The 27,951-nt window shown below is 40.7% G+C and overlaps 1 protein-coding gene across 1 annotated transcript; it reads right to left on the bottom strand.

The window, feature by feature from the left end:
• Positions 1–221: 221 nt before the first annotated feature.
• BMP3 (bone morphogenetic protein 3) lies at positions 222–27,382 on the bottom strand. The gene is made up of 3 exons (XM_037155661.2): positions 26,798–27,382; positions 10,784–11,694; positions 222–4,267 (listed from the first exon to the last, which is right to left on the bottom strand). Exons 1-3 carry the CDS (start codon positions 27,117–27,119, stop codon positions 4,076–4,078), a joined length of 1,425 nt encoding a protein of 474 aa, XP_037011556.2. The 5' UTR covers positions 27,120–27,382; the 3' UTR covers positions 222–4,075.
• Between the last annotated feature and the right edge of the window lie 569 nt (positions 27,383–27,951).

Genomic DNA, 27,951 nt, shown 5'->3' with positions numbered 1-27,951 from the left:
AATAAAAGAGGAATATGGAATAATTGAAGTTGGATTTCTCAAGTGTAGAAGACACAAGAATTTTCCTCTTATGTGTGTATTTCAATATTTCTCAGTGTTAATCATATTATGTTGATAGCAGATTATGATGCTCCATTTGATACCATCTGAGTTACCATTTGATGGTAACTCAATACCATTTAAAAATGTTCAACTCTGAGGGAATGTTGGATTAAGCAGCTTTTTATTTCCACACTTGTCATGGAAAGCCCTCCATCGCTGGAGGGAAGGATACAAGGTCAGCAAAGCTTCTGCATCAGCAGTGAAGTGTCCTCCCCAGACCCACCGCAGTGGGCCCTGCAAGTGGACTTGACCAACGACCCAAATTTCACTTTTCATGTAGTAACTGTCGTAAAAAGAGTTTTCCCCTCACCATCAAAGGATGGAAATTATGACTATTATAGGAAGGCAATAATCATTAAATAAATTAAAAGCATCTTTAAAGTTTTTCCATATACATATATAATATATTTTTTAAATTGCCATAGACTGTACAAGCATTAAATTCTCTACTAAAACATTTACAGAAACTAGGCAGAAAGCTGAGAGGAAAGATTGGCTCTTAGCAAAGGACAATCATTGAATCACCTGTAAACTACATTAAAATACATTTCTTAAGGGGAAAAAAGCTATACAGAGAAGTCAGACTTACCCAAGGTTTCTTATTTAATCTCATATTTAATCTTAAGCATCAGGTGTGCATAGCTGTTCTTTAACCCGATTCTGATTCAACATGAAGTCAATATCCAGACCTTTGTTAGGTATTAGCACAGAGAAAAGTGATCGCAGAAAGACTAAACTGAGTAATGTTATTATAAAAATGTTTTATGTCAGACTGATAACAGTATTATACAGATACGATTACCTATGAAATATTTAAATGGGCAACAAGAGTTTTTTTTCAGAACTATTAAGGTAGAAATCAATGAACGAATGACCATCAGCGAATACACGGCCAGGCGAGTGTGAAAATGTGGGGTCGTCCTGCCACCTGGGGTCCGGTCTTCTGGTTGCAATTCCACAGTCCCGAGTCCTGTAAACTGTGTACTATTTACACGGTTACAATAAAATACTTTGAAAATCCTGTATTGACATCCGTAGCCGCTGAATTTGAATTCAAGAGAATAGTAATGAAAAACAATTCATCTTTTGAGTGACTGTGTTTGTGCCTTCGTGTCTCACATCCAGGAGTGGGGTCAGGGTCGGGGTTGGGAGAAAGACAGACCCACGGGGACGGCGGAGGTGGGGGAGGGGGAGACGGAGAGACCTGGGGAGCCGTGTGACTGCGGGATGGTGTCAGAAACGTGACTGCTCCCCACGGCCACTTTTATATCAGGAGACTTATAAAAAAATCTACGTAGCACTTACACAGACACTAGCACCTAACAAATGGTGAAATCGTTAATTCATTTTCCCGACTATTTCAAGTAAATTTTTATTAATTAAAATATTAACTCATTTATTGCAACTGCCACTAGTGAAAAGTAACCTTCCTGTATTATGTGGGAATGAAACTGTTCCTGTTCACACGGGAGCGCGTCCTCGCTGCAGCGGTGACCTGAGGGGACGCCCCCCCACCCCGCCCCCCAGCAGAACTGCTGGCTGAGGACCGTAGTGATCCGAGAGACCATCCGGGCGCTTGCTTTGTGTTGCAATTTTGTCATATAAATTGCCACTTACAATAAAATCTTAACTAGTTTGTACTTGGACATTTTTATTATTTAGAGGACTTGGGGCCATTTTAGGTTTTTTAATTTGTAACACGTAGGCATCAATTCCATTAAGACAGGTAGCAAGAGACACCTGGAGAGAAAAAGACTGAAACGCAACACTGGGAATTGCAAGAGGTTTGATTGAAATACCTCTAGAAAAAAAAAAAAAACCTAGTTAAAAGTTTCATCAAATCTACCAACAAAAAATAAGTTTTCTTTATCGAAAAACAGTGTGACTGGGATAGACAGTGACCACAAGCTGGCTTGCTTCTATTATATAATTTCCCTTTCAAATTTTTGATTAAAAGTTTTTGAAAGTAATCTTTATCACCTATCTCATTTCAAATCTTTAACTTTATTCTATCAGAACAACAACAGAAGAACGAACTATAAGAAACACAGTAATTCAAGCATCAGAACTTAATTTATTATTTAGAACTGGTGTGGCTCATTCACGAACTTAATGCATGTGAACGCCGACCTTTGTGTACTCCAAAAGTACCAAAGAGCTGCTTTTCGTGGTAATCTGTGAATGGGGCTCCAATAAATAGAAGCACTACTTCAACAGAGACTTCCACACGCACAAGCACTGAAGAGGAGAATGTTTTTGCATTTGGTTTGTGAACAGAGATACTTGCTGTTCTTTAAGGTCCCGCTATCATCCATTTAAGAAAGCTGTATATGATACAGCCAATATTATACACCCAAATTTTCAGTGCCAGAAGGGCTCTCCAGCTTAGACAGACTCTTCATTTTAGGACACTAAAGACACATGGTTAAAAGAGTGTGTTTTACAAAATAGATGCTCAATAAATGCTTATTAACTGATGAGCCACAATAGAGGACCATAGGCAGAGATAGAGCAAGTCCCAGGTCTTCTGATACTTCATACCCTCTGCAATGGCTGGGTCATCTCTAACCAGGTGAGACTGAAGTAAGATGAGGAGTAATTTAACCACAGATATAAATAACATCAATGACAATTCACAGTCTGAAAACATTTCTGAATGTTTTCACAGGGAGTGAAAAAAATTTGAGACGATATTCAAGAACAAAAGTATAAGAGGACATACTTATGACAAATGGAAATGAAAAAAAACAAAGTATCTGTATTTGATTCCTTTTCTTGGTGGATAATTTTTAGTGAATTTTGCTAAAGAATACCTTTCATGACTGAATCAAAAGTCTTGGTCCATGTGAAAAAGTGCCTGGACCAGAATGTGGCCAAGGAATGATAATGAATCTTTGATAGTAATTAAATCGGTCATTTAAAGATTCCATCAGTTTTTGAACCTTGGCATTGATTGATTACTTCACAGGAAGTAAATGCATAGCAAGAGAACTAAGACTTTAATGGTTTCAGGAAGGATTTTTGAATTCAGCTTAAAAGAACAAAGGAAAGCTCATACATACAAGGAGAGGTATAGGAGAGGAATTACATCTGGATTTTGGAAAATGGGGTTGCTGGTTTCCTTTTCTGGGAGGCAATGAAATAAAAACAACTGTATTTCCAATTAAATGGCAGGGCCAAGCGGTAACTCTCTACATATGCTCTTGGATCACTTGATCCTTTTTTGGTAAAGTTCTCATAATTGAATGGTGCTGGCTAGAACATGAAATTAAAAAAAACAACAACAAGGAATCCTGTGTAGGCCCAATTAGAAAACCATGCTTAGCAAACCTTCCTATGGAAGGCACAAGCACCTGACAGTGCAGACACACACACACACACACACACACACACACACACACACACACACACACACCCCCGTGACACTTGGCACATACTCGCCACGCAACTGTTCATACTCTGCCTTGTGCAGAAAAACACAGATAAACAGGAGTCTCCAACAGTTTTAAGATAAGCATCAACGTTGATTGGGTTATTAGCATTTACTGAGTTGCTCAGGAATCTAAGGCAGTAAGCCTACTTTCAAAATAGGAAAGTATTTGATTCTCTATGCGTGGAGATGAAGGATAAGCTATCACTGTTTTTCCAATCTATTTTCAAAGCCCATTAAAAAATAAATCACTGTGTTCTCTAACAGTCCTAAAAACAGTTTGAGTTATCATTTTCCTCATGTGATTTTTAAAACAGAAATAGATGTTTACATTTATTAAATCCTTGCACTGAGTTACATTCAGAAACAAATACAGTCCAGTTCTCCATGGTGGAAATTGTCAGTCTATTCGCTCCTTTCTGGGTTTTTTTTTTTTTTTTTGAGTATTAAAAAATCTTTTGGAATGAAACGCATTGACAATGCAAAAAAAGTTCATAAAAATAAACTGATTCAATGAAGCATTCAAACAAGTTCTTTGCCAGGTTATCTGCAAGCACAAGACTCTACTGTCATGTTAGGATATACTTTAAGTACCACATTCTTATTTTCGTCAAAGAATAAGATACTGAGCGAGGACATCTTTTCTGGCACACAGCAAGGCTCGGGAATTCCCGGGACGACCCCCACGGCTCTCACTATGCTCTGGATGGTGGCATGGTTTGATGGCTTCAAAGACTAGAAAAGAAATTGGAGAACACACAAGTTAAATGGAACTGCTTTTCTGCTCTGCACCCTGCATCACTAAAATGCACACATAATGAGCTCCTCTCAACAATGTCATAACACCCTGGCATCCCAACACATCCAGCCCATCTCCTACACCACCATCACCAAAATGGTTATAGTTTGTTAAGTGCCTGCTGTGTGTCAGGCATGTTATTATACTCAGTATCTCTATTCCTACAACAAAACTACAATTTCTTACATTTTATAGGAAAAGAAATAGACTCAAAAAGTTTAAGTAACACATCTAAAGTCAAATAGCTACTAAGTGGTAGAGTGAGGATTTGAGTGACTTAGCCTCAAATGGGATTCATATATCCTAGGATGCTTTCAATAATAGAATTGCAACAAAAAATACTTGTTTTAAATCCTAGGCTAATCATAAAGAACCCTAACAAGCCCCTTACTCAACATTGATACTTATTGCCACTGCTATAGTGATATTTGTACTTTTTTGTTATAAATAAAACAGCCATATCAAGGGATACTGATTTATTTAACTGTTGCTACAAGGATGAATTGGATGGTGATCACGCCACTAAGTAATTATTCACCTCTCCTTAGAAACACAAATTGGGCTTGAGAAGACCACACCATTGGCCACTGGGGGTCACTATTGCTCCATGGTGGAACTTGACTGTGGCAACATCTTGTTCTAAGAGTGGGCCGTATCTGCTGGGAAAGATGCAGGGAACCTAAGGTTATCGCGTGGATGTCAGAAGTTTGACCAAAGAAGCCTGGGTAAAATCTGTCCCTGAGAAAAGGCCAATGAGCCCATTAACACCCACGTGAAACACATGGTCTGATTTAGAGCGTGCCTGACAGCACCGAAGGGCAGTCACTTTTCCAAGCCCGGGCGTTCAGATGTTGCCAGAGTGATAGGAACTTCACCAGAAATGCCGCACTTTCCAATGTTACTTCTCCCCCATGTCTTTTTTTATACAGGTGAATCCAGTATTGTTTTAAGTATATTTTGAACAGAAATTTGGTAACTTGCCAGAGATCACGTGTGAATTCAGGAGTAGGATATAGGTCAAAACTCTGGCTTTTTGGTTTCAGAGTTTTGAGCTGTGTTTCTCACGGCTCAGAGGCACCTCTGCTGCAACGAACTGGCATTTTAAGTTCATGTCCTTGAAACTCCCAGTGTGGGAAACTGGGAAAAGCTAAAAGGTTAAGGATACATACAAGTTAAGGGAGAAGCAAATAATATAGAAAGACGGCATGCTATTTTTTTTAATGATTCTTTTTGGCAGAGAAAAAAACAAGTATGATTGATCTCATTCCATCTTCCAATTTTAATGAAAATAATTACCCATAGGTTAGACTTTAGCTTTATTATGAATATGCATAGATTATTTAAAAATTAGTCTTGATGGGCAACTGTTTTTTACTTGCTCTTCCTAGATATTTTAAGTACGTGTTTAAAAAATGCTAGCTTTTAATTAATTACCTTTACAGAGAAGGTATTTCCCCTTAAGGAGAGGAAGTTTATGCTGTTGTTTGGCCTGTCACGTGCTCTCCACCATCAATAACACCTGTGTAACTGGCACAAACTGCGGCGAGTATATTGTACCATAGAGGTCAACAGCCACTGTTCATTTCATTAGTGTTGGTGATTTCCAAAGAAAATTGGGCTGCCATCTACTCTTCGTTATTAATCTATTCTTTATTTTTTAAGATTTTATTTACTTATTTTTAGAGAGAGGGGAAGGAGGGAGAAAAAGAGGGAGAGCGACATCAATGTGTGGTTACCTCTTGTGTGCCCCCTACTGGGAACTGGCCCACAACCCAGGCATGTGCCCTAGACTGGGAATTGAACCAGAGACCTTTTGGCTCCCAGCCTGTGCTCAATCCACTGAGCTACGCCATACACCAGCCAGGGCTATTGATCTGTTTTTAAGACTTAATCATCCAAACAGCTTATGACAATGCCCCAAGTTTTAAATCAATAATTTTTCTGACTTATTCTGTTATTGTTAATATTTTAATGACCTCTACACTACTTAAATTTCCTAAGAAGTGAGTCTACTTAAGTAGACGAGGTCAATAAACACTGTTCTGCAAGCCTAGAACAGGGCTTTAGACTAAATAAGTACTAAGTGCATGAAATGTGTATAAAATATAACATACACTCCACTCTACCTATTTCTATGGAAATAATTCTGAACAACAAAAATAAAAGGTTCTGTGCAAATGACCCAGAGTAGATATGGAAAACATTCATGGGTGTTCCCTAGGAAAATTCCTGTCGTTTTTTTCAATGCTGTAACTCACAAATGATAGATTCAGAAACTATGAGAAGTCCCTGGTGGGCCCATGAAATACAAGCCCACGGTTCTCGGCTGGTGTGTCTTATCACGAATTTCTCAGCTTTCCAGGGAGTGTCCCTCTTTTTTTTCACTGTGGACTCCTCTGATCAAGCTGCCACTACCGGGAATAATTATGTCATGCACAAAAGATCCAGGCAGTAGTTTGCTTATTTGAAGCATATCACCCAGTCTATAATTTTTGTTTGTTTTTGAGTTTTGATCATATTTCTCATGACTTTCTTTACATAGCTTAGGAAATCTATGAATCACTAATGCAAATCTGTGTTATTTCCCTTCGCAGGATCCCTTTTTAATGAGGGCAAAACAGGACTTCATCAGTTTAGGTGATTATTTTTGCTTAGGTAACTCAGTACATCAGGAGTTAGAATTTTTAGAGTTCATAATTACGAGCAGAGATTGGAACTGGAAAACTTGGGGAATTAATTGAGGGTGTGTCATTTTGAACTCATTAAACATACAATTTAATTTCTTCTTTATATAAGATGCTTGTTCAAAGTGTCGAGATTCTTTGCTGCCTAGTTCTGTGTCTTTGCTATTCCTAGCTTTTGCACCATTCCATGCAAACAGAACTTCATTCCTCTAATCCTTGTTGGTTCTCTGGGGCCTCTGTCAGCAACAATGGTTCAATCATTTTCATTTGAAATCTCTGTTTTCCATCTTTGCGAAGGTGCTGAGAAGAGAGTCAAAGGCATATGCGTTGGCTTTAGCTACATGGGCATTTTTCATCTGATGGCAGAATTCCAGGGGTCTCTCCCTGGGAGAACAGATTGGCTGTCGGGGCTAGAAATCAGAAAAATCCAAACTGCCGTGCCTGTGAATGAAATCTGCACTGGTCAGGCCCGCACCTGCCAAGCTGCATATGATGTCCTCGAGTTGAATTTGATTACAAATGCATTAGCAGGGGAGAGTATGTCATCAGCTCAGAGCCTTCATTCCTGACCCGGGCCATGGGCTTTTGCTCCACACTCTTCCAGTCCAGCCCACATGGGTGTGATAGCCCAGAAACTATCTAATTGGAATCAGTGAAAGGGCAAAGCCTGGAATTTGGGAAAGGCAGAACACAGCTGTTCCGAATTACAGAACAGGTTGCCGACTTTTGCAGACACAGAGCCCCGCCATATAGAGCAGGCGTTCGTGCAGGAAGCCAAAACGAAGGAGGGCCCGGAGAGGAGTCTGGCCTGGAAGAACTTCTCTCTGGGGCGAAATGTATATCTGAAGTCTGAAGGTTCTTTGGCGCCTCAGTTATTCCACATGTGTTTGCACTGATCTGGTCGGAGACCTTGTTTTCTTCTGTTGCTTGGGCGATATTTCTATTTAAGCAGTTTACTCTGGTTACCATTTTGGACACTGTGCTGATAACAGCGATGCTGATTAATTACCCCTAATGTAGCAGCTTCACATTGCTTTATGTTTCCCTTCCTTTTGGTGACTTTACCACTTGAAAGCCACAAAACCTGGAAGGCTTAAAGGGAACCACCAGAATGCTTTAAAAGTTAAGCAGATCCACACTAGGTGATGAGAGACTGAGAACTCCATGTAACAGCCAAACTTCCACTCTCAACTTGGCAAAGGGAAATCTCAAGCTCAGAGAGAAAACTCCACACTTATCCCTGTTATGTCTCCCTGGAGTTCTGATGCCATTCCAAGTTTTGACAAATATTATGATGAGTTCAGTTGCTGCACCCGATGCTCTCCTGATTCTATTATTCTCCAAAGAAATGTTGCTGGAAGAGCTTACAGGCTGTTGAACCTACAGAGAGAATCCTATTTTAGGCTTTGTGATGTTTAAAAAGGGACTAGAAACATTTACAAAACCTTCTCTTGTCTCACGTCTTTCGTTCTCTTGATCTCTTTCCCTATGGGGTCTTTCTTCAGCTCCTACATGAAACTCTCTGTTCTCCACAGCCTCAGCAGTGGCCGTTAATAATGTCGGTGGCAAATATTCATATAGTGCCTACTATGTGCACGGTGCTCTAGTAGCTCGTTTCCCCACTGTGTTTACTATGTAGATACTGTTATTTTTATTATTGATTGTTGTATCTATTTCACAGATGAGAACACTAACTCACAGAGAGTTTAAGTAGCCTCCCCCTGAAACCGTAACTACTAAGAGGCAGAACTGAGATTTAAGCCAAAAGATTTGACTCTCCAATTTACGACTCAAAGTGTAATTTTTGAACCATCAGCAGCAGCAACATCTACGAGCTTGTTAGATATGCAGAGTCATAGGCTCTGCCCCGGAGCCTGGAACAGATCCCGAATGTGAACATGATCCCCAGGCGACCGGCAGGCTCATTAAGGTTACAAAGCCATCTATGACCAAGCATGTATACTTAATCATCCTGCTGCACTAACACACTTCTCCCCTTCAACTTGTCCATGCCATTCTTCACTTAGCCCTCGTAAGTTTTTAAATTGTTATTATTCTTAAGTCACTGAGAACCAGGGTCAACTTCTGCTGAAGCAATAGCAAGGTTTTTGAACAATAAAAAAAGGCAGAGCCAACAAGAGATGGGGCAATTTTGGGGGGTGGAGACCAGACCAGGTCGCTAGAGTTCGGGTGGAAAAGCTAACCAAGTGAATATCTCCACATGATCACAGCTCCCTTAGGTCCTTAAATCCAGAGTCAGGAGGGGAGAGAAAAGCTGTCTGCAGGCTATCCAGAGAAATCACAGTTTATGAGCATGAGAGTGGTTATTTGGAAGACTCAGAGGCCCACTTAACACCAGTCATCCTAGGTTCAGAGACAGATCTCGAATCCATTTCTGCCGTTCAACACCACAAAGCAAGCCACTCTGTAAAATATCCAGCACTATCTGTTATGCTCGGCATTTTTGTTGTGTGTTTTTAAATGCTACAGTAGTTTGAGTAATATTTGTTTGATCAGTGAAGTGAATATTAGGAAATATAAGGCTTTGATATAATTGTAAATGTACATAATCTTTACTTTGTGTTTGGGTTTACAAAACGTGGAATCTGCGAAACAAATTTGGGGAAAGTCTCAGAAAATGTAGAAGGCTTGTTCTTCTGAGACATTCTAACAAGAAAACAGAATTTCAGTCCATGCCTGGCCCTGGCTGACCCAGCTTCATGCGGGCCATCGACCCTTGGCCTTCACGCATGTGTGCGGTATGGTGATCATGGGACTGGAACACGTGAGTGCTTCTGTGAAGATCCATAAGGAGAAGCTGGTAACTCTTTGAGGCAAAGGATTTTTGTCTCCATTATTGCATGACAGCAAAAGTTGATTCACTTCAAGCTTTGCAAAACAAAAACGAATCCTCTATTCTTCCTCTGAGTTCTATTCCTAGGGCCACTTTTTGTTGTATAACAGAAATTCAAACTGTTATAAGCTAAGAATAAAAGCGTAGCAATAAGCTTAAATGAAGGCCAGAGGGCACTACTACATTTCACTACCTATAAATGGGAAGAGAACAGTCACTTGGACTTGTGTGCAAGATGGGGTCAGGGAGGTGAATACTGAGTACTGATATGATAAAGTGCAGTCCTTACTGATTTTGAAAGAGACACAGGTAAGCTCTGATTGGTGGAAATGAGTCTTGGAAGAACTTTCCAGAGTCATTGTATTCTATTCTGATGTTTATCAGGCAAGCAAATGCAATAAACATCTGGTGGATTTCATGAGGTGCGTTTACCTGGCCCAACGCTGATCTTGACCCCATGGGGATAATTTATCTCAGAAGAGAGTATTAAAAAACATTCTGCATCAGGACATCAGTTCAATTAGTCCTTCCCTGTGCTCCCATGACATCCACTCATTCTCTAAATACCCCCTCCAAGGCAGCCTTCCACCATTTGGGACTTGCTTATTGTAGACAGATATAGATTCACATAGTTGAATAGGCCAGGTAGCTGAATATGCACTGTATTTGGAAGCAGCACACAAAGAAAACCCCACATATTTTTACACATACATTTTTCTCATATCCTTCTTTGTACCAATACTGACTTTATATAACTTTGATGACTACTAAAGAAAAATCAAGCATGATCATATTACCTACTCTAATTCAGAATGCAATAAATAAGCATCCATATGGATTTGTAAATAAAAACACACACACCCAACTTGTTACTCTATGGAAATAGGAAGCAAAGGGCAAAGAGCAATGCCTACCTTTGGCATGGGGAACTGGCACGCTCCAGAGCAATAATAGGCATCGAAGGACTTGGGGGAGATAATCCACTCACTCCAGCCAATATCTGCAAAGTCCACCTTAAGGTATCGCCTGGCACAATTCCGAGGTTCAATCCATTGCTTTCTTCTTGCCTTCTTCAGTGTCTGTTCATCAAACTGGAGCGTCTGGCTCTTCTGATGAGGTCCCTTTCTCTGTTTCTTCTTGTTCTTACTCTTCTCAGGGGGCTGAGTCTGAAGGGTCTTGTATGGCTTTCTTTCCTCCCATACCCCATCCTCCTTATATTGATATTCTGCACCAGGAAGCTCATTGTTCTGCAGAGGCAGCAGGACCCCAGTAGAACGCTTCTTCCTCCGTTCAATAGAAAGGGCAGCCCTAATATGGCTATCCAATTTGGGCACAGATCCAGTGGGAAAATTCCGGTGACCTTGGAAGTTTGATACCACACTCTCAGGTTCAGCAATGGCAGCATCGTTGGCATATACCAAGATATATGGCTCAGGAAATGATAACATCTTCTTTGGCAGCTGGTGTCCTTTGGAAGTTATGTTAAATCCTATGAGGAACTCCTCACTTTCCTTGGCCTTCCTCAAGAGTTGAGTGATGTCTTTAGACAGCCAAGATGCACCATCTCGATGAGGTTTGGCCACATCTGCTGAAAGATGACCCAGAAGTCGACTTTGGTTTCTGTTGGATTTGAGGATCCATACAGAGAGATCGATCTGAACATGTTTCCTCTGGGCATGATGGGAGCATTTTCTTGACACTGGACAACTCAGGCTGGTATTCGTCAGCTCTCCGATATAGAAATGCAGTGTGGCAGATAAAATGTTTTCAGACTTGGTTAGAGAAGTCATGTTAAAAATATGCAGACCCTTGCCTTCAAGGGTTCCTAGGAAGAAAAAAAAGAGAGTAAACAGGAGTAAACAGGACCCCTACCTCATACCATATTTAAAAATTCATTCGAAATGAATTAATGACCTAAATATAAGAGATAAAATCATAAAACTCTTAGAAGAATACACAGAGGTAAAACTTCATGGCTTTGGATTCAGTGAAGGATTCTTAGAAATGACATCTAATGTGCACACACCAAAAGAAAAAAATAGATAAATTGATAAAATAAGATAACCTGGACTTCATTAAGATGAAAACTTTTGTGCATCCAAGGACATTATCAAGAAAGCCTGTAAAACCTATAGAATGGGAAAAGTATTTTCAAATCATAGAATCGATAAAATCTAGGATCCAGAATACACAGATTACAACTCAGCAACGAAAAGTCAAATGAACCAATAAAAAATTGGCAAGGAATTGAATAGACATTTCTCCAAAGAAGAGCTACAGAGGGCCAACAGGCACATGAAAAGATGCTCACCATCAGTAGTGTTCATTAGGAAAGTGTAAATCAAACTACAATGTGGTACCATTTGACACATACTAGGCTGGCTACAATAATTAAAAAAAAACCCAAAATAACAAATGTTAGCAAGGATGTGGAGAAAGTAGGACTTGTTTACATTACTAGTGGAATGTAAAATGCTTCATCTGCTGTGAAAAATAGTTTGGAAGTCCTTCAAAAATTTAACATAGAAATATCACGGGACCCCACAATTCCACTCCTAGGTATACAGCCAAAAGAATTGAAATTAGGTACTCAAACAAGTACATGTATAAGCATGTTTATAATAGGACAATATTCAAGGGTGATGCGTATATCCAAACAATGGAATATTATTGACCTATAACAAGGAATGAAGTACTGATGCATGCTAGTGTGGGTGAACCTGGAAAACATTATGCTAAATGAAAAAAAGCCAGAAATAAAAGGTGCCGTATGATCCTATTTCTACAAAATATCAAGAATGGGTAAACCAATAGAGATGAAATACAGACTGGTGTTTGCCAGAGGCTGGAAGACTGGTTCCATCTCTCAAGATCATCACAAGGTAAGGCCGAGGTTAGACTCAAGAACCCAGTCTGGGGATGGGCCACCAGAGCCCCTCCTCCATGCACTTGTTTCGTATGCATATTTGTTTCAGAAACATACACACGACCATGAAATTACGTTCTTAATCAAACACATACTTCAGTCAAAAACTTTATAAAGATGTGGAAATTTAAAATGAGTTTATTGAGTCCTCCAGCACAAGAGAAGTGATGTGTGAAATACATTTGACTCATTTTTAACATCGTGTGAAGGAAAAAGGAGAAAACTGCCACTTGCGCACATTTGTATATTGCATGACACCAGGATAATATTTTGCAGGCCTCTGTGGCATCAGGGTTCTTCAGAGACTCTAGTCCTAATTTGGGCCAGTCACCATAGAATATAGTTTTATCCAAGCTTCGTGTAGCAGAGGGAGGTTTAATGTGGAAGGAAGAGAACTCAGCTTTCTAAGAACATGCCAATCGAATGGTTAACAAGTGAGCATCTGGGCAGGGAAGAAACGGCTATGAGAGGCATCACTGGTAGAGTCTTAATGAGGAAATTAATTGTGATCCTTTCCCACACATTTTGCTTCAAACTGTTTCCTTCTTTCAAACATGTTTCCAAACACCTATGACTTGCTGTTAATCAGCTTCTACCCCTGTGTCTAATTTTCAGTATCTTCCCATAAATGTCTCAGAAATCTGCCACATGGCTTCTTCGGATGGCTTTCATTTTAATGCAATACCTCATTTTGAAGTTAAAGCCTCCTCCCAGCTCCACCCTGCCCAGTAGTTGTCCTCCGGCAAATAACCTAAGCTCGTGAAGTCTCCGCTTGCTCACCTGTAAAGTGAGCGCAGGAGTATCAGCTACAGAGTTTTAAGAAGTAATTGAAAGACACTTAAAAAAAAAAGTAATTGAAAGGATGCAGGTAAAGCACATAGCACACAGAAACATTCAGTGAGATTCAGTGAGTGTTAGCAAACCAGAACCGCACTGTCCAGTGACATAGTGATCAGCCACTCAAGTTCAAATTGAGATGTTCTATAAATGTAAAATACACACTGGATTCCAAAACCTGAGTACAAAACTGAAGGTAAAATATCACATTAATCTATTGTATGTTGATTACATGTTGAAATGATAATATTTAGATTAGGAAGTTAAATGTTGTGATTATGTAATTTATAGTAAGAACTATTGGGTTGGACAAAGAGTTTGTTTGGTTTTTTTCTGTAAGATGGCTCCAGTGCACTTAATGGCCTTTAAGTTCATTAGAAACAATTCTGTTAGATTGTATTGTGACAGCTGTCATATCAGTGCACATTTGAAAAAAACATAGATGTTGGTGAATTTTTGTTTAGCCATTTTAATACTGAAGATGGAAGAAAATACTTAACATTTTTGGCATATTATGCTTTATTATTTCAAAAAAGGTAAAAATGCAACTGAAACACAAAAAAAGATCTGTGCAGTGTATGGAGAAGGTGCTCCGACTGTTCCAACGTATCAAATGTGGTTTGTGAAGTTTGGTGCTGGAGGTTTCTTGCTGGATGATGCTCCATGGTTGGGCAGACCAGCTGAAGTTGATAGCAATCAAATAAAGACATTAAACAATGTTATACCACACAAGAGATAGTCGACATACTCAAAATATCCAAATCAATAAAGTTATTGGTGAAAATGAAAAATGTGTCTCTTGTTTTAACAGAGAAAAAAACCCCATATAGCCCTGACTGGTGTGGCTCAGTGGATTGAGCACATTCTTGAGAACCAGAGGATCACGGTTCGATTCCCTGTCAGGGCACATGCCTGGGCTGCAGGCCAGTTCCCAGCAGGGGATACATGAGAGGCAACGGTACATTGATATTTCTCTCCTTCTTTCCTTCCCTTCCCCTCTAAAGATAAATAAATAAAATCTTTTAAAAAGCCATATAGACATTTTGGCCAACCCAACATACAGGGTCCAGCAAAAGTAAGGTTTGCTTGAGTGTGGTTGGTAGGGTAATGATATGGGTAATAATTTATAGTTTTAATTTGGACATTTCATTTAAAATGTGATATGGTGTGCTTGCAGGTGATATTGTTGTGTTACAGAATTAGATGCTTATGATTTTGTAGTAAAAAGGGGGCATTGTTTGTGCCAGACCCTGACCATCTTCCCTGTCTGTCTGGCACAGAACTCTGAAAACCCTTGGAATTTCCTAAGTGTTGAGAGCTGTCTAGGTATCTTTTGCTATGTTAGCAAGGTGACTTTAGGAGGTCAGGTGAGGATGGAGGCTGGTTGCCCGGTGACCCAATACAGCAGTTGGAGGGTTGAACTTTCAGTTCTACCCCCACACTCCCCACCTCTCTGGGGAATGGAAGGGGCCTGGAGCTTGAAGTTAGCACCAATGGTTGATAATTTCATCAGTCGTGCCTATGAATGAAGCCTCATACTCCCGCCCCCAGATGTGGGGTTTGGAGAGGCTCCAGACTGGTGAACACATAAATATTTGGGGACAAGGGGTCTTAGGAGTCTCCAGCATGTAGCCAGCTGGTCAGAAGAATAAGTAAAAACCTGGGCTATTAGCATCTGAAGTGCAGGTTGGTCTTGCAGGACAGAGCCCTTTACCTGCAGAATCTGATGCTATTTCCTACATATAGCATCAGAATTGAGTTGAATTCTCTGACACCCTGCTTGTCTGTGTGGGGAACACTCCTCCATTCAGAATTGAGTACAGAATATTTCAAATATATTGTTAAATTTAACTTGACATGTTGCTTTTTATATTTTTAAGTGTGGCCACTAAATTTTTTAAATTACATATGTGGTTGACATTTGAGGCTTACATTAAATTTCCATTGGACAGTGGTGGTCTAGAATAAACACCAGTTTTAGTAGTCATATGGTCCAAAGGGAAAGATAAAAAGGTATCTTTTTTCCCCTAAATGCAGTGAAGAATTGCAATTTTGCTAACCGTGAATATGCAAACCAAAAAGTAAACTGGGCAAAAAATGCCTTCTTAGAATGCAACATATTTATCAAGGACAGATTAGATAAAGATAATTTTGTTGATTACTTTTTAACTTTTCGTTCAGTTATACCTTATTGGTTTCATCTGCAATCACAATCCTAAAACCAACGAACTGCTCTAAATGGAGTGAAATGGGCAGATTAGCAGTAGTGTTTTATGACACAGTGATTATATTTATATAGCTTTGTGTTAACCTGGGCGTTACACATAAACAGCCACTACAACCAACAAAGAACAGGAACTGAAGCAAAACACATGTTTTACTTAACAAACAGGACTGTTTTACTACTAGGTGCTGGAACCCAGGCTGGGTCTCAGGCTGCACCAATGACAGCTGCTGTCCGCACTGTGGCAGGGGAGTTAATAAGCGATGTGCAGGTAGCCACGCCGTGATGATGCTCGTGCTGTCGAGGATGTTAACTGTGCTCTTGGAGCACAGAGGAAGGAGCAGTTAACTTTGCCTATTAAGGTGAAGAGGGACCCCCAGGGAGGAGGGCACCTTCGAACCAGACTTTTAAGAATGAAGGGGAAAGGGAGTGTTGGGGAGGGAATGGTAGGAGAACAGTAATGCAACGCGGGATGTCTGAGAGCTTTTGTAATGAACAATGTTTCCAATGTTTTCAGTAGAAATTTATAAAAAGTTTGCAAATTAACCTAGTTACTTAAAGTCCTAACAGACCTCTAAGCTGCCTATGTTCAGAAAAAGAATGGTCACTGCACATTTAACTCCTAATAGAAAGTGTTGCATGCCCAGAACTCGGTGACTTTGCTCCGCTCTCCACTGCCACCCAGACAGGGGACTCACGATCTCTTCCTGTTCTAGATCCCCTCCCCTGCTCTCTTTTAAACAATAAGCTTGAATCTCAACCATTCCACAAACCATTCCTTGATTTTTCTAACTCACACTTCATTTTTGCTTTCTCTGACCTTACAGCATTTAAGTTCTGTGCCAGTCAGTGTTCTTTCTTTCAAAGCAACCCAAACAAATAGTGCGTGTTTACAATGGACAAAAACAGTAATATGAGAGTTACATGGATTTGAGCAAATGAGTGTGGTGAAATAAATAAGTGAGATAATACTTCCCTGCAAGTAGAACTATGTGATAATAATATGAATTCAATTATTCTCATTAATTTTTATCTTTTAGATTTCATATTAATTTAACTTTTCAAATGAGTTAAATCTTCAAAGCTTCCCATGCTCAATATCTGGAGTTTTGCAATAGGCTCCTCTCCCTTTTACCCACAAGTTGTAGCAGAGATTTATCTATGAATATAGATATCTATACTCAGAGTGAATTATAAATGATTTAGTGTTCACTTTTTCTATTTTTTAAAAGATTTTATTTATTCATTTTTAGAGAGAGAGGAAGGGAAGGAGAAAGAGAAAGAGAGAAACATCGATGTGTGGTTGTCTCTCATGCACCCCCTACTGGGGACCTGGCCCAAAACCCAGGCTTGTGCCATGACTGGAAATTGAACTGGTGGCCCTTTGTTTAGCAGCCAGGTACTCAATCCACTGAGCCACAGCAGCCAGGGCCACTTTTTCCATTCTTTTGAAATACTTCAATACATATTCATTCAGAACTATTGACTCTGAAACCCAAGGTAATTCCTGATTAATAAGAACAAAGTGGCATAATAATATAAACAAAATCTTTATCAGGTTACAAAATAATGGCTTATGCATTTTTAGGCTGTTTATAGTCTTTAGGTACCAGGAAACATTAACTATATGCCACACCAATCTAATTGTCTCTAGAGTTGCATGCTTAATTCTGGGTGCTCTCATTTTAAGTAGCTTATTATAGAAGATAGCAACTAGGAAAGTAACCAAGATGTTGAAGAGTCTAGTTCCTTTTGCACAAGTTGGATTTGAAGAAATAGAAAATACATGGATGGGAGGGAAAAAGGTTTAAAAGTGCCATGAGAATTGTTTGCAAATGCCTGAGGGGCTGCACAAAGATCAGGGTTTCCCTTTCCAGTGTCAAAGATAAGAATGAGATGTGAAGGTGATGTTTGAATGGTTGAAAAATCCAGGCCAATATAAGTCAGGACGGTCTAAGGGTCCAGCCTGACACGGAGACCTTTCTGTGGGGCTGAGCAAATAGGCTTGATCATAAATCACGACGATTACAGGAATAACCCTTTATGGTAGGGAGGGTGAGAGAGGTAAAGCACAGAACCTCACAGATCCCTTGCAAGGAACTACACAACAAGCTTGATTTACTTCAGCTTTGCCCCCAAAAAGTATTTTTGATGCCAAATCATAGCAACCAATAGGTGGTGCTGTTTTCTCACTGTTTGCTGGCACTGACGCAAGCTGAATTTTCCCTGTTGGTGATATATCTACCACAATCTATTTAGGACTTGCCATTGGCATTATAATCTTATTTTGAATTTCCCAGATTCTTAGTATCTGAGAATTGAAAAGGGGTTTAGAAGTCAGGTGAGTTCATGAACAAGCCATCCTCCCTTTGCACACCTGTTAGGACTTTGCACCTGCTGTTGCTTCCACCTGAAATGCCTTCATCCACCCTTGTTCTCCTTGAATTCCAGATTTGTCTTATGAGGCAAAGTACAGGCATCACCTCTTGAAGTAAGATTGTCATGACAACTCACTCCTCTGGTTCAGAGCCTGTGTGTACTATTACTGTTTGCATCATACTGTTGCTCCGTCCTAAAACCATAAACTCCCTAAAGACAAGGCCCTGTAGTAATTAAAAGCAGACTCTTCATCCCCTAGCATAGAGCTTAACTTGTAAGCTGTGCTCAGTAAATGCTTCTTTCATGAATAAACAGATTTAGTCCAGGCTGCTCATTATAGCAAAGAAAAAAAAGAAGGACCAGTTAGCTAGCAATTGATTTTGGAGAGGAACCCAGGTCTTCTTTTATTCACATGGATTTGTTTTAGGAGTTTGATTGCTAAATGAAGACAGAAGGTCAATTTGTTTTCATCTGAAAACAAAGCACCTGCAGTGAATGACACCAAGGACACAGCCAGGAAACTGTGACTTAGGACCAGCTACACCCCCCCCCCCACAGCTCTGCTGTTCTCCAGTGGCACCTGAGGCCGTGCCCTGCGAGAGGTAGGTGGAAGTCCACCTTCATGCTGGCCCCCACAGGACGTTTTTAAAGGGAATTAGAACACGCGATGGAAAGCTCTTTTACGTAAAGTTTGATTTTAAAACAAATAGACTAAATGAAATCTTGATGATTACTTAAATCCCTAGGGAGCAGGAAAAACATTTCAGTCATTCAGAAAATATGTAACTACCAACAACTTTTTTCCCACTTCTTTTTCTAAACAACCTACAGCTGCTAGAAATGCCAGCAGTGCCTAGGATGGGGCCACATTCACCCGCAGTCACTGGTGAAATGCTTGCTGCAGATTACTGTCAAGTCCACAGTTTCTCTCTGCCACCCTCAGCTGTTGGGCAAAGGCAAACGGAGTGTTTCTAAATAGAACATCAAGTCACAGATTTTTGTTTTTCTTGCAGAGTCCCAGTCAAATGACTGAGTTTTATGGGACCTCAAAACAACCATTCTCTCTGTCCCAAGTAAAACATGGCCAAAGATGATATAATGTATGTTTTTCTAGAATAGCAAAATATTCATTAATCAGTTTATCTCCTCTCAGCCTTCACCCAAGGGCATTCCTAGACTGTGAGCTCTCGGAGGGTAGACCTATGTCCTATAAATCTTTGAACTTCTAATTCTTTGCACAGAATGGAGCATTTATATCCTGAAAAATATTTGTTAAACTTGTTGAATGAACAAATGTGTAAACTTACCCAATTTAAAAGTGTTTCCTACTTAACACCAAAGTGAAAAATCTTTCAAGTAGTTTCAAGTTCCCAAAGTCAGCAAAAGCCCGTCTTGGGTATAAGTATAGTGTGGAGTTTCCTTTCCGTTCATCAGGAAAGCATTATTAGAACAGTGTATATAGAGTAGAATGTTATTTCCATTCAACATATACATGGTAAAATGCTTCATGAGAAATTCTTTCATGGCAAATTTATTTTTAAAGGATCCTTTGCCTGGCCGATAGCTTTTCTACTGTCTCTTCTCAACAGCTAACTCAGCTCAACTAAAATATTTACTGGGTGCCTGCTGGGTGGCAAACAATGCCAGGCCTCGGAATACAAGAATGAGACTTGCTTTGTAGGCTTCTGCTCCCATAGTTTTCTCACTCGCAAACTGATTAGGCTCCAAACTCTGCAGCTGTGAAAGAAGGGCAAGAAGTCAACTTACTGTGAGGCCCTCTTCAGGGCCAAAACTGTCAAAAGACAGTAATATACCTTCCAAAGTGAAAGAAGCTTACCTTTATATAAATTCATAAGCCATTTGTTCATGGGAAGGCCCCTCACGAGGACCAGGACTCATACACTAACCAATTTTAAGTTTCTGATACTGGTGATGATATGACACTCAAAACTAGGAGCATGAACTCCGAGCAGTGCGTCTTAAACATGCACCAGAATCACACTGATGGCTTGTTAAAACAGAGACTTCCGGGCTGCCCCTCCTCCACGTTTCATCAGGTGGTCTTGGGTGGGCTAGGGAACTTCTACCAAGTTCCCATTATGGCCGATGCTGTTAGTCTAGACAACAGACCTTTAGGCCAACTGACTTCAAGAAATCACTGTTAAAAAGTCCAGCCCTGCTCCATTCAGCCACCAAGATCAGGACGAAAAGAATAATAACTCCCTGAATGTAGGTTTCGGATGCTATAGATTATATCGCAAGAGGTGATCTCTTTCTATTTACATTGACACCTGGATATATCCTTAGTGCTCCAAACGGTTGCACATTATCAACATTTTCGGCATGTTTAAGGTTTTGTGGGAAGCTAGAGATAATCTCTGAAAACATTAAGAATATATAATTTACATGGGGCTTCTAAACTTGTAGTGCATTTTCATATTCATTTTCTCAATTGAGATTCACCATCCTCATTGAGTAGCACAGTAGGTATGACTTGACTCATCTGAAGAAACTAGGCCTAGCAATATTAGGTGACTTTATTAGTTAGCAGTTGAGCCAAAATTAACATTTATCTGTTAACTCTTAGCCTAATGCAATTGAAAAATCAAAGCTCTAGAAATCTCTTCTCTATTTTAAAATCATTTTTCTTAACCCATGCCTAAGTGCAGGAATTACATTCAATTTGAACAGTCTTTAGATCAATTCCATTGAAATTAAATTAAAGTATTCTTTGAAGGAAAACCAAGTAAGATCACGTTGGTCTTCAACTGTTTTAACTGTAAATCCAAGGACTGGACAAGGAATTTTGCATTTCTAAAATAACCAGGTACAATTATTTTATAAAAGAAGTAATTATTAGAACTCAGTAAGGTAAGAAAAACTTCCTGAAGCTGATAATACAGTAGGATCAATTTGTCCAAACATTTTTTTAGAGGGTGCCCAGATAAAATCATGGCATTGTGTTGGCTGTGGTACTGTTGGCACAGTAAACTGAAGGAGTCAATAAAAACACCATGATCACAACATAAGTGTGGATGTTTACACAAATAAAGAGACAGCCAGCCCTGGCTGGTGTAGCTCAGTGGATTGAGCACAGGCCTGCAAACCAAAGGATTGTGGTTTGATTCCCAGTCAGGGCACATGCTTGGGTTGCAGGCCAGTTCCTGGCAGGGGATGCATGAGAGGCAACCATACATTGATATTTCTCTCCCTCTCTTTTTCCCTTCCCCTCTAAAGCTATATTAAAAAAAAAGAGACCACCATACTTTAAAAAATATTAGCCCTGAACATGTGTGCTACCAAGAGTACTACTTTATGTACCAGTATACTAGGACACGGCAACTACTAACATGTGAATAGACTAGAAACTTTACGGATTTCTAAATATATTCTGCACTAAGGGCTCTCAGTTACATTGTCCTCATTTACTACTGTCCAAAGTAGATATTACCCTGGTATACTTGTGTCACTGATTAATATTATGTCAATGTTTCCATTACAAAATCCTATTTTCATGGATTCATAACATAATCTTAAAAATTCATTCTAAATTAAAACTTGGCATAGGAAAGTTCAGGCTGAGACTGTTTTGTGATGCCAAACTCCTTTCTACTACTACTACCAATATAAAGTTATTAAGATACCGATTACTAGGATATACAAATTGAATAGATGGAGAAACCTTCAAATTTTGGGGAGAAAAGTTCTGATGTTATAGCACAAAGAACCTGAAAAGTGAATCAAAAGTATATACCAAGTTGCTCAATAATTTTTACTAGGCTTTATGGATAGCTCTGCTTTTATTATGCCTACTAAGTGCAACAAACAATGGGATTATTATATAAGAGATTTGATCAGTTTCTTGAGTAAATGTGTCTTTAAGCAAGGTATTAATGGTTATAAAACATTAATAAAGTGGTGTATATGATGTCTAGTGAGTTTTTCCATGGTAGCTTTTCTTTTAAAAGAATGAGTTATGATAAATATCAATCCTATAGAAAATAATGAAGAAGAATTTATAAAGAAATGAGGAAAATTAAATTTAATGACAGAGAGAGTCTTAAAAATTATACCCACAGAAATTTAAAACATGAGAGCAGGAGGATGATGCAATGCAAATGGGACCCCAGTCCAAAAGTAAAAACATAAGGAAACATCCGGAGATGGGTACTAAATGAGAAATGAGACAGTTTTTACTTGAATTTTGCATATCTTCTTTCTTGAGAAAGTAGAAGGCCCTGGACCATTGCTTCCCTGACTAGATATCTGAGAACCACTGCTTTCTCACATGCTTTCTTGGGGAGAGAGAGAGCCGGCCTTAAGGAAACTCACTAGCACTTAAAGGTCCTGAAAGGTCCCAGAAAAATAGAAAACTAATCATTTTTTTCCAAACTTATTTGGCCATGGAACCTGATTTTAAGTAAAACTTGTTAACAATGTCCAGAGATCCCCCTTTTACAAAATTTTCTCCTAGAAAATTAGATCAGACTATTAGAAATAATAGTTTTTGAGATGAACTCAGTTATGTTTGAAAATTGTCTAGCCAACACATCATGATACCCACTTCTTTTTCATATCGGAAGGAGTTGGACTTGCTTTCTTTAAATCCTTTTTCACATATAACATTGTATAATTTCAAAAGGCTTATGAGCACAGTTGACATTCATATCCCTATTTTATTTTTAGAAAAATCTTAACTGGGTCAATCAAGTGCTTATCGACATCCACTGCTTAAATAAAGTATATGTAACCCTTTTAATATATTCTTATTTAAGTATATATATTTAATGTACAAATTTTCCCTGAGTGAGTTATCTGCTTAGGAGATCTTTTTCATTGACCCTCATGGTCTCTTGGTCTCTTTGAGTGTGTCTAATTATATGAAAAATCTAAATTTAAATTATTTTATATATAACCCATTCACTTTTCCATTAGCATGGATAATCAAGAATTCATAGTATTATGGATTTGTAAATGTCAGAGATTGTAAAGCTGTCTTGCCTATTACAGTAAAAACTTCATTAAAGACTATCGTGTATTCCAAATGATGCGTAATTCAAAGCAGCTGCATAGCCACCTCCCCCTCCAGATGTACTATTGTCTTTAGAAGAAACATATCAGATAATCTAAGCACTCTTTAATTTCAAGCCTAGTTTCTAAGTGCCACAAATTTCGAGGTAACTATGTTTTAATACAGTTATTATATCCCCTTGCCATCAGACCCACTGGCCTATGTATTTCATAGTAATGCCCCCTTAACTGCGTTTTTTCCAAAGCCTTATATTTTAGCCCAGCACTGCAGAAACATGTCAAATGATATTTTCTATTTTTAAAGATCTTTGGTCATAGTAGGAAAGATTCTCCCCTTTCTCACTGAAGAAAAAAAACATTCACTTTGGGGTCTGGAATAATTCAACTTCGTTTTATTTTATCTATGAAACCAGTATGACTATTTTTGAAACAGGTGACACATGCCCACTGAAATGCATTTTTGTGCTTGTATGTCATAAATTAAAATAATTACAGTTTCCTAATAAGAACCTGTGTGCTTTAATTGCTCTTCCTAAAGAGATTAAATTCATGATGAAGAAAAATAAGATTAAGTGACTATGGAAATGATGAGAAACTAATGAACACAAAGTATGTGTCTTAAAAGATCAAGCCAGGAGCAAACCTCCTGTAAACGATTCTTCTTTTATGATGTATTAGCCAAGGACAACCTCAACTGAGATGAAAATAAAAGCTGATTTCATATTCCTCTTGTCTTCTTTCGAGATGGTGTGTGTGTGTGTTTTAAGCTGAACTTCCCTGTCGTCAGTAATTTTGTAAATTACCTTTTACAAAGAAAAGATAAAACCCGTCTTTATGTAAACCCTTACACATCACAAAAAGACTTATGAGCGTTCCAAACTTAACGGTTTTGGCACACCGACTGCATAACGCTGAGGGAGGAGAAAGGGGCTGGCGGAGAGTGTATTTAGGATGAATGCCACCCACCATCAAGTAATGGTTTAAGTAGAAAGTAATCAGAGGGAGACCGCAGCAGCTAAATTTCAACCAAAGATATTCTAGGTTTAGAACAATAAATAATTTTAATCAGGTATGTTCCAAGGAGCAAACAGGGCTCTGAGGCTATAACTCAGCCCGAATAAGCACTTGGAAAGTCTGCTGGATCAGCAGCTACTCCATATAAACAGCGCACCACCTGACATTCCATTAAAGTCTGGAACACCATTGGCACAGAGAAGCCCATATGTTGGGAGATCTAAACACCATGCACTAGAAAACATATCTAGTTTATTAATGCAGATAGCACTTTTCACCTACATCATACATATGTGAACATATGTCACAAAATAAAAAGTGTTATGGGAAGGTTGATATGGATAAAGGAGAGAGACTCACATGAAAGCCTTAGCACCTTGCTGGAGTCCTGCCTTATTAGAGCCAGAATTGTCTTCTAATAAGGTCCTTTTAGTGTGTTAGTAACTAAACACTCTTGGAAGGGATCCAACATGAACCACCTCTCCAGGAGTCTCCAATGTAGTAACATGACACTTCAGCTTCCATGAAAACCTGTGTCCATGTTTGATGAATACATCATGAAGACAGTCTCTAGGATGCTAAAGGGATTGCTTTTCTTATCAAGGCACACAGCCTTGTATATATGCTCCAAGTTGCAATTCCTCATTTCAAGGGAACTTCTGACCTCCATATCAGAGTTTATCATTTGATGGCATAGAGACTACAGTGAGGCTGATAAGGGACACTTTGAAATTATAATGGGCGAAATGAGTTGAAGCCAAAAAGCATATGGAGCCCAAGCTATCCAAATCCTTATCCATCTCCCACTCAGGGTTCACTCAGCCTAAAACAAACATACAAAAACTATGCAACATGTGTGAATGAAAACAAAGTCACATTCCACTTCCAAAGCTTGTGATTCCTACTAAAAATAAAACTTGATGCCAAAAATACTATTCATCGCTTGGGTACCTCAGCTGCTCCCTAAGCATATTACCAAGAAAGTAAATGTCAAAGTAAGAGTGATGTGAGTGCGGCCATGTATCCACCTGCCTTGCCCACCCAGCTTCCTTCGAATTCCTGCTGCTCCCACGCTGCTCCCTCACTGAGCTCTGCCCTCAGACATGCACTAAAGTAAACAGAGCATTCACTGGTGTGGTCAGCTGTCAGAACAACCTCCACAAGTGGCTGGTGCACCATGGAGAACGCAGAGCAGGTTTCTGTTTCCTTAGCAGAGGCCAGCTCCTTTCAGGTTATGGTCATGGTTTGAAGAAGAAAGTGAAATCTGGTTCAGCTCAGACTCTAGCTAAAGACTTCTGCATTAGAAAGCATAATTCACATTTATTGTAAATGTCATCATGCCTAAGAGCTCTAGAGTGTATTTACAGTGTCAACCTGGGGCTTTCCTTGATGGATGCTTTGGTTTTCCTTTTTTTTTCCAGGAGTCCTACATATCAAAGCTTTGGGAGATTTCTTTCTAGTGATTCTGACAGACTTGATAGAGCATGAGGCATTGCCTCCTTACTTGAACAGCCTTGGCTATTTTTCAATGGTTCACTGAAGACAGGCTTTGCAGTTCCGTTTCCCTTTATCATGAATGCAGTGAACAAAAAAGCCTGGTGCATCCTCAAAGCATGTAAACTGAGTTAATGTCCAGGAAACTTTCCCTGAAGCTGTTAGCACAGGAGAGGCAGGCTGTTAGCATAAGTTATTCCCTTCACCGCAGGGGCCAGGAGAAGCCTTGTTAAGCCATGAATTTCAGACCACAGTGATCTGCGTGCTGAAAAATGGGATGAGCAGATTTTCAACGCAGATTCCAAGAGGTGTTTACATGCACGGCTCCTCCCCCTCCCCCACTCCTCCCGGGGTGGATGGTACAACCCTGTATACCCAGATGGGTTTTAAATAATAGAAACCCGGAGCACCTGGCTTAGTGTGTGTTTGCCACCAAGGGACTATCAATTTTAAAAAGTGTCAACTACAGTAACAGGAGACGCGTTAGGAAGGGTGCAAGGTCTGGAGAAGCGGCTGTCTAAAAGGCAGGAGGAAGGTTTGTAGTTCAAGTGTGACTTTTATCTCCGCACCCTGCGGTTGGCATAAGATGACACCTGCCTCCACGTAAACATGGCTAAAGCCCAGTCCAAGGGAATTACCGCTGACTGACTTAAGAAACATCCGCATAAGCACCTCAGAGGTGCTCCAACCACCCAGGGCATGAGGCTCCCCCGGGCACGTGTGTGTGGAGAGGGGCGTGTTTAGCCCGTTTCTGTCCCCACGCAGTTTCTCCAGCCGACCCCCTCCACTGCTCTGAGCCCTCCTTTTCCCCACTTCTACCACTTGGGACTCTAAACCTGGATTTGCTTGCTGGCGAAATGCGGGGTGTGATATGAGGAAGGGCTCAGAGGACAGCTGTGGAGGGCGAAGGAAAGTCTCCAGGTAGCACTATAGGGCCTAGACCAGAGGAGGAGGCTATGGAAGATGGGGGATGGAGGAGACCTGGGGCGGGCCCGCAGAAAGGGGTGCTCCTGGGACACTCACCTGCTGCTCCAGCTCGAAAGCTGCGAACAGTGTTGCCTTCGCGCAGGGGCTGGGGGCGCAGGGGCTGCGCGCCTCGCTCTGGGGACCCTGGTGTCCGCGCCGCCTTGGCCTTGCCGCCGCTGTACCTGTCATAGAGCCGCAGCATGTGCTCCGACACCTTGTCGTGCGGCCGCAGCACCGGGCCGGGAACACTACCTGCTGAGAGGTCACCTGGCACAGTCTTGCTGAGCTCCGGGAAATGCTGCTTCAGTCTCTCTCCCTGCGCCAGGCTAACGCAGAAGCAGACCAGCCACAGACAGAGCAGCCTGCGCGCCCCTGCCATAGCGAGGTCCCGGTGGTGCGTCCACTCCCTGCGTCGCGGGGGGGACACTCCGAAGCGCGAGGGGCTGGGGACTGAGCCGAGGTTTGAACTCCAAACTACTTGAGGCGAGAGCGCCCGTAGCCCCGGGCACTGACTGAGCAGGACAGTGACAAGCCCCACTTTTTGCTCTGGCGTGTCGCGGGACGGCAGGTGGGCTCTTGGCGGACAGCGGCGCGGATTTCGCCGACTCAGGGCGCTGCAGGCGCCGTCTTCACTCCTGCGCTGAGAAAAAGCTTAAGTTGTGGCTTGTGTGGCCAGGGTGTTTTCAAGATCTGTCTTTACCCTTTCTGCTTTATTTTCCGGCACACCCGTCCGTAGCGCGGCGCTGGGGACCCGGACTAGCGCTGCGTGGGGCACGGAGCGGGGTGCGCACGCCTGGCCCGCTCGCTCGCCTTTTCCTGGGATTGGAGCAGCTGTGGCGCGGCCCAGCTGAGTTTTGAGTGTGTGTGCGTGTGTGTGTGTGTGTGTGTGTGTGTGTGTGTGTGTGTGTGTGTGAGTGAGAGAGAGAGAGAGAGAGAGAGAGAGAGAGCTCTTTCTCTGCCTGATCTGTACGGTCCGCAGCCAGTCCGGCCCTCTCCCTCCGTGGCTGCTGGGACCCACTGTAGGGAGGACAGAAGGGAACGAACGGGGAAGTAACAGGCAAACCAGCAGAGGGAGGGAAAGAAAAGGAAGTAGGGGTGGTGGTGGTTGGGGAGAGGAGGGGGAAAGGAGAAGATCGAGGAAGAAAGAAAGGGTAGGAGGGACCTTTTTTTTTTTTGGCCGTTGTTTTAATCCCCTTCAAGAACACTGGTTG

The sequence above is a fragment of the Artibeus jamaicensis genome, unplaced genomic scaffold (assembly GCF_021234435.1).
Source record: "Artibeus jamaicensis isolate MK-2021 breed Jamaican fruit bat unplaced genomic scaffold, CSHL_Jam_final scaffold_1031, whole genome shotgun sequence".
Lineage (NCBI taxonomy): Eukaryota > Metazoa > Chordata > Mammalia > Chiroptera > Phyllostomidae > Artibeus > Artibeus jamaicensis.
Note: the sequence above shows the minus strand (reverse complement) of the source record. Positions and strands in the feature narration are given on the sequence as shown.